The sequence below is a fragment of the Zingiber officinale genome, chromosome 4B (assembly GCF_018446385.1).
Source record: "Zingiber officinale cultivar Zhangliang chromosome 4B, Zo_v1.1, whole genome shotgun sequence".
In the NCBI taxonomy this organism is placed as follows: Eukaryota; Viridiplantae; Streptophyta; class Magnoliopsida; order Zingiberales; family Zingiberaceae; genus Zingiber; species Zingiber officinale.
The window spans coordinates 24,932,885-24,941,084 of NC_055993.1; the positions used below are offsets into that span (position 1 = coordinate 24,932,885).

At 41.1% G+C, this 8,200-nt stretch overlaps 1 protein-coding gene across 1 annotated transcript; it reads left to right on the plus strand.

Moving 5' to 3' along the window:
- The first annotated feature begins 1,489 nt into the window (after nucleotides 1–1,489).
- LOC121974873 lies at nucleotides 1,490–3,500 on the plus strand. The gene is made up of 3 exons (XM_042526145.1): nucleotides 1,490–2,205; nucleotides 2,290–2,393; nucleotides 2,597–3,500. The coding sequence occupies exons 1-3, from the start codon at nucleotides 1,541–1,543 to the stop codon at nucleotides 3,286–3,288; spliced, it is 1,461 nt and encodes a 486-aa protein (XP_042382079.1). The 5' UTR covers nucleotides 1,490–1,540; the 3' UTR covers nucleotides 3,289–3,500.
- Nucleotides 3,501–8,200: the final 4,700 nt, after the last annotated feature.

Below are 8,200 nucleotides of genomic sequence, written 5' to 3' on the forward strand. Positions count from 1 at the left end.
CAAACATATACCTAGATGATTAATAGATGCCTTAGTTAGGTGATGTGAAACTATAACAAATATGCATATCAAACGAGAAAAAAAAAATCTGAAAAAAAAAACTTAATTAGTAATAATAAAATAAGATAAAATAAAATTTATTTAAATATAAATAATGATATAGTAGAAGATATAGTTCAATGACATAGAAGAATCCATAAAACTGACTCCGTCTAGTGGGATAAAATTTGGTTGTTATTGTATACTTTTGATGTGTTTTTTAGATTAACATTTATTAGCATATGTTAGAGATACAATCAAAGTTCCACATTAAAAAGACATGGAAATTAAAAATTCATAGGTTTAAAAGGATGAAGATATCTCTATTAGTATGAGACCTTTTGGATAGAGCCAAAAAATAAAACCATGAGGGCTTAAGCCCAGAGTGGACAATATCATATTATTGTAGAGATATGTGAATTCTTTTAATTCCAACAAATGATATTAGAACGAGATTGCTCTTCACCGAACTAATCACCAGAAGAAGCACGAGTTAGAGTCATGATCCAAACCAGATAGTGGGGTGACCTTGAACGAAGTTGAGGGAAGACCTGCAGCAGGTTAAAAGTGATTGGATATACCCGCGGAGAGGTCCGAAGCAGGTCAAGAGTGATTGGATGCCAACGGGGAGGTCCGAAATAGGTTTGATGGAGGATTGTTGGGAATACAATCAAAGTCCCATATTAGAAAGACATGAAAAAGATTATTGGTTTTAAAGGATGAAGATATCTCCATTAGTATGAAACTTTTTAAGTAAAGCCAAAAATAAAATCATGAAAATTTAAGCTCAAAATGAATAATATCATACAATTATATAAATATGTGAATTCTTTTGATCCCAACAACATCTAATAATAAAAATTATAAAAGGACATATAATGCATTACACTCTTCCACTACTATGACACTTGTGCCACCACTAGACCCATTAGAACCGTCAATTTGACGATTCTTAGAATATTGACCCTTAATCTTAACTAGTTACTAGTATGGATCAGGTCCGGTTCAGATATGGCCTGTGATGCCACAATCCTCTAAGAGGGAGAATCCATAATGTTGAGTTTAATCACTTTTGCTCGTAAATAAAACTAATTCACTAACACTGTTTCCAGTCTGATTGCCCCATAATTTTAGTAATTTTACCAAGCCAAAATCAAACTCTCCCGTTCCTTGTCATCTTCCTAGGGTACGTTATTTGATATCCACAAGCCTTGAACCTTCTCGTCCCTCCTACATTATGTGAAAAGGTAAATCATACGATCACCTAATAACTTATGATCAAATAAATTTTAAAATTAATTTATTATCAACCACCAAATTCTCATCCATCCTATCCTAAGCATCATTTATTCAATATTGTACTACAACATATTATTAATCCTGACGGTCTCATCAGACCAAATGACCGTGCTGTTGATACTGATTAATTTTTGTCAATGCTGCAGGTCTTTGACTCACTAAACGAAAATAATACAAATCATCTCTCTCTCTCCTCTTCACTATGTCCACTTGTTCCTTCTTTATTCGCCCTTCCCTTGTCGAGATCCGATTCGCAAACATAGCGTTCAATTTCATGGTAGCTGAGAGAAGGGCTTCGCTCCTCTTCCACTACCTCTTTATCCTAATCCTAATGGCCGTCACCTCTTTCCTCCCAGCCGACGCCGCCTCCGCCACCGCCGCGGCCGCTCGCGTCCCCGACAGCCACCCCTGCTGCCGCGATCAAAGCAAGAAGAAGATGAAGAAGAAGAGAAGGCTGCCTCTGCCTCCGCCTCCCCCCTCCAGATCTCTCCCTCCGCCGCCCCCTTCGTCCACCTCGTGGGAGCATTTCAAGAACCTGCTCAGCTGCCGCTCCGCTGGGGAGCAGGTCCACGACCCAGCGTCGCGCCTCGGCCGCGCCTTCTGCGGGTCGTCCATCTGCGCGCTCCGCGACGTCGTCCACGGGAACACCCGCGTCGTCCACCGCTCCGACACCGACATTTCCTCCGACGCCGCCAGCTCCCTCTCCCTCTCCCAGAACGAGACCGCACAGCTAGCGCGCTCCGCCCGCCACCGCCCAGCGCCTCCGGTGGCCTCACTTAACTGCGGCAGAGGCGGGTACTACTCTCCTCTTCCCAAGCTCTCCGGCTGCTACGAGTGTCACGCCGTCTCCGTCGATTCCTCTTCCCGGTATTTTGTCGAACACCGAGCCTGTACTACTTTCTCCATTTTTTTTTTCCTCAAAAGGGAAATTGATCCCAATGTGCGAATTAGGAGGTATCCGAGGCCGAGAGAGACGCTGTGTGCTTGCTCCGACTGCGGCGAGGTGTTCACGAAGCCTGAAACCCTAGAATTGCATCAAATCACACGACACGGAGGTACAATAAAAATGGTTGTTGAAGCATTAACGTCTATTTTTTTTTTCCAAAAGACAAAAAATATGAATTGTTTGAATTATGTACTATATTTTATCTTATCGGTCGATTTATTTAGCTTTAAAGTATTATCCATAAATTAATTTTAGTTGATTTATTTTTTTTTTAAAAAGTACTTCTATGATATTGTTGTACGGTGTAATTAGTGTCCGAATTGGGGCCGGAGGACTCGGGACGCAACATCGTGGAGATAATCTTCAAGTCCAGCTGGCTCAAAAGTGACCGTCCGATCTGTAAGATCGAGCGCATCCTCAAGGTCCACAACCCACCGCGCACTGTCGCGCGCTTTGAGGACTATCGCGCCGCCGTCAAATCCCGCGCTCTCCCGCACTCCGCTACTGGCGGCGGAGGCGCCTGCCACAACCACCGCTCCCGCTGCGCAGCTGACGGAAACGAGCTCCTCCGCTTCCACTGCACCTCCCTCTCCTGCCCCCTCGGCGCCAGCGGCTCCACCTCGCTCTGCTCCAACACCGGCGGCACTTCCTCTCCTATCGTCGCCTGCGGCGTCTGCGCCATTATCCGCCAAGGCTTCGTGCGGGCGAACCACCCGCACGGAGTGAGGACGACGGCCAGCAGCGGCCGCGCGCACGACTGCGGCCCCATGACTGACGCCACGGAGGACCGGCTGCGGGCCATGCTGGTTTGCCGCGTCATCGCCGGTCGGGTGCGGCGCCCGGGCGAGGACCCGGCAACGGAGGACGCTTACGACTCGGTGGCCGTGGCCGAGGCCGAGGCCGACGGAGCCTGCGGCGCGTACGGCAACCTGGAGGAGCTGCTGGTGGCGAATCCGAGGGCCATCCTCCCCTGCTTCGTCGTCATCTATCGGGCCCTCGATTAGGACAATCCTCAGTTAAGAAACGAAAATTATTAACTGGGTAATTAAATGCTCCACAACTATTTGTATTTAATGCTTGCGTCAAACGCAATGGTGACCACGATAGAGAAAAATTCAGAGTTAGCTCACCGTCTGCGTCTCCAAACTCAAAAGTCTTAACCTTGTCAAATGTATTGCTTTTCTTGGTTGTACATAAAGATTCTTCTTGTCTCGTGCCTACTTTCTCACAAGGTTTGCATTTTTTATTTTTTTGTATAATAAGTAGTCGTCGCCACCACGTCTTTTATATAATTAACTAAGGTGATGCTGCATTGAACGTCGAAATTATGCCCTTCGATTCTCCTTATAATTAAACTCATTAAAATTTTCAATTAACTTACGTTCAATAAAAGTTCAATATAGATGATCATAAAATTTGTTATTTTTTTTTTCATTTTGTTACGAAGAGTTATTTCAATGAGTTTCATAGCTGAAAGTGCTCATTTCGTTATTGTTGTAAAAACGGAAAGAGTTAAAACAAAACGAATTAACTTTCTAATTAAATAAATTCATTAGATTTAATATATAAGTAAATGATATAATTAGAATATATAAACTATAACAAATGAAAAAAAAATATTAGTTGACTTAGAGCAACCAGTGGGAGCTCTTTCCAAGCTCCCACTGTGACGTGGACTGAGTAAAAAACCTCCCTCCCATAGTGGAGGGAGGTTTTTTGATTAAAACGAAGAAGCGGCTCTGCAGCGAAGCGGCTCTGTCGCTGCAGAGCCGCTTCTTCGTCTTTTAATTTTTTTTTTTATTTTTTTAATAATTAAAAAAAATCAAAAAGTCTGGTACCTGCTTCTCATTTCATGAGCAACGGCTAATTTTTAGCCGTTGTTCAACGGTTATAATTTAATTTTTTAATATATAAAAAATCTATAAATATGATATCTATTTCATTCATTCCATTCATTCCATTGTTATCTTTGCTCTCAACTCAATTCTTCCTTTCATTCCCTATTTGTATTCGAGATGGATGAAAATTTCAATACTTCCTTTACAAATCTTTTGAATTCTTCAAATACGGAAGGAAATACATCTTCTCAAAATACTCGCATTCCTCCAAATATCCAATATCCTCATTTTTTCTCTCAACCACAATATCTTCCAAATTTTCAAAATATTTCATATGTTCCACAATATTCTCCAAATTTTCCAAATTCCCAAAGTTCTCAAAATTTTTTTTAGCCGTGGAATCAAAGTAACACCACCTCAGCTCCATTTGGTATGTATTCATCCCAAGACTGGTCAGCAATGGGTAGCCAACTTGGGATGTCTTATCCTTACGGGGTTTCTCCTAATCCAGCACCTGTCATACTTTCGAATGAATCTAGAAGGGCGACTATTGATCCATCTATCAGCGACAAAGAATCTCTAACGTCATCATCTGTTCTAGCAACTCAGGTGCCACCACACTCATCACAAGAAGAGCGTGAAGTTGAGCTGGAGGAAAATGAATCGAAAAGAAGATTCTGGTCTCCCGATGAAGATGTGGTCCTTGCGAAGTCATGGACAACTATAAGCACTGATGCAATCATTGGTAATGACCAGAAGGATCAAGCTTTTTGGAAACGTATTGGTGATTACTACAACAAACATCGCCCCACTGGATCTATGACGAGAAGTTATCAGCGTCTGAAATCACATTATTACAGGTTTGCACCGATGGTAAATGAATTTTCTGCAACTTATAATAATTTTTATACTCATCGGCAAAGCGGTTGGAGTGATGAAAATGTGTTGGAGAATGCACTGAATATGTGGAAAGCCAACAACAATAACAAGGATTTTAAGTATATGCATGTGTGGAGGGTTCTCAAAGACTACGAGAAATATACTCCACAATCAGTTGCTCATTACTCTAACAAGAAGGCAAGGACATCCGAGTCAGGAGGAAACACTTCAACATCAAATCCAGATACAAGTGTTGATTTAGATGACTCTGAAGTCCGCATTCGTCCGATAGGGCAAAAGGCAGCGAAGAGGAAGGGCAAATCTAAAGCCAGAGAGGGCGACACAATGGAACTTAACATCGACAAACAATGACAAGATATTAAAGAATATCAAATGCAAAAAATGGCTCTGCGGGAAGCCGAGATCTTTCATAAGGATTATGAAATTCTTATGAAGGATAACAGTGAGATGACACCATGACAACTTTATTTACATGAGAAAATGGTGAAAAAAATTAAACAGAGACATGACCTGGTGTAGATGAGTTTACGTTTATTTTTATATATTATTATAATATATGTCTTTTCATTTGATGCAATGTAATATTTATGTTTTTTTAATTATTAATGTTATTTCATGTTAGCAAGTGGTAAATTTAAATTTTATAAAAATTTAATGGTGTATAATGTAAAATATGAAGGATAAATGAGAATTATATATAATGAAAAGTGTGGGACCCATGAAGGAGTTGTTGAGAGGTTTTTTGATAGTGGAAAGATGTGTGAGGTTTTTAACTTTTGATGTGGCGCAGACATGGCAACGAAGGAGCTCACAGTGAGATTTAACCACTGTGGATGCACTTGTAGAGATAATATCAAGTAAGAATATTAATAATAGTTGACTCATAGAGATAATATCAAAAGAAAATAAACTTGGTGATGATTGCATAGATATCGCATGGTATTTGAGAGAAGGGATGTGGTGATTCTGCTCATCAAATCGCTGTCGGAGGCTTATACTGGACATGAATATGAAATATCATATGAAGGATAACGAAAATATTTCAAGAAATATAGAGATCGCACAATTGAAAAAGGAGGTCGAAGAAAATCTATTTTAAAGACGAACGGATCTGCTCAAATGCAATGAAGGAAAAGGATAAAGATGATCGAAACTTGAATCTTTCGTGCCTACGGCTCTACGGCTGTGAGGAGAAACAAGCAAAGAGGTAGCGCTAGTTGCTCTTGCGGGGTGCGGCAAAAATATCATATGGGTGGTATTGATAAAGCGTTGAATTTTTTTTGATTTAATTTAAGTTCGTCAAGCAATATGCTCTCACTTGAAATTTTAATTAAATCAATTCAAATAGGAAAAAAAAAAGTTACTGGAACTTTAATAGGAAAAATAATTAAGAGAAAATAACGTGACGGTGGAGTTGTAATTTTTTTTTAAGTTTTATTTCTTTTTAAATGGGTAGGACGGAGCCCACTCTAGCCAAGAATGACTCCGTCCTTGGCATCGCTGGATAGTCACACTTTCTAATCGCCAGGGCTTTCCCCTTTTCCCGCTTGTTTTCATATGGTTTAATGCAATCACAGGCTTGGAATTGCAGGGCACGTGATCCGAACACTTGAAGGTCAAAGCACTATGCAGCCCGCATAATATATACAAATGGTTGACTAAATATTTTGAGCTCGCCCATATGATGCATAATGCAGGTCTAACTTAAATCCATGTAAAATTAGGATTCGCTTATAGGTGAGCAAAAGTGAATGATTATTTTACTGGATATATTCACATGCATGGCTCAGGGCCCAGATTGCATTAAATCATATTGACTCGTGTACGGACACAATCTGTGCGCGCTGAATGTCGGATCAATCGGGGCAAAATTCATCCAAGTGGAATAACCAACGTTTTATCACGTAAACCTTTTACTGTTGTAACGGATGCATTACAACCAACCTTTTTGCCACGTTCGAGTAATAATGAGTGAAACAGTAGACGTTTCACTGCTCGGTTAGTAATGGTCATTAATCGACCATTAACGCTGTCATTGATCTGAGTTTCTATATAAGGAGGTTGCAATCACAGGCAGAATAAGAAAAAACAGAGAACACACACGCAATGAAGTAAGCAAAAGCTATCCACCTCATTCCCCTCCTATGTCGTGCTACTCCTGCTCGACAGAGTGCCCGTGATAGCGATCAGGTGCCACTCAGTTCGTCGTGACCACTAGTGCTTAGTGGAGATCACGGTCAAACCGTTGTATCCTGGGAAACAGACGACCCGAGTAAGCCTCGAAGCACAGCCGGAGGTGGGGGCGAATATGTTTCAAGGAAATTGTGACTCTCGCAGGACTCGGTCAATTTTCCCGGTCGGTCTCTTCGTCCGCCCGGTCGGCCTGTCTGTCAAGACCTGGTCTGTCAAGACTGCTCTATTAAGACCTGATCTGTCAAGACTGCTCTGTCAAGACTTGGTCTATCAAGACTACTCTATCAAGACCTGCTCTGTCAAGACCTGGTCTGTAAAGACTGCTCTGTCAAGACCTGGTCTGTCAAGACTGCTCTGTCGCTCTACAACACAGACCTGGTGCTCGATTGATCTGCCCGCTCGGTGACTCAGTCCGTTCTTCTGTACGTAACAAAAACCAGCCCCTGTTGGCAGCCTGAGATCATCCGCTCAGGTCATCTCTATTGTAAGTTGAATTTAAATTCTGTGTAATTTTAAAATTCAGCTAACTCTCTAAAATCTCTGACAACAGATTGTATTTTTTGTAACATTTCCTTGGTCGGACAATCGATTACCAAGCCTATAATTATGAACAAAAATGATGGAAATCGATCGGTTAATCAATTAAAGTTTTCCTGATCGATTGAGAACTTTTCTAATTGATTAAAAACATTGAGTCGCAATAAAATTTTGATATTGATCGATTAAGATGTTTTCCTAATCGATTAGACAGAATCAGTTTAAAATTATTTCTAATTGATTAGAATGATTGTTAATCGATTAAAAAAAATGATAATCCCAGTTAACTTCACTGACTATCTCTAGGGGTGACCGACCTAGCCCCACGGAAGTTTTCCACCAGTTATCAGGATAAATCGGGAAGTGCACACAGCAGCCAACCCAGAAGCCCAGCATCCTTTGATTACGCCCCCCATTTGGAGGAAAAATTTCTACAAATACACCATAG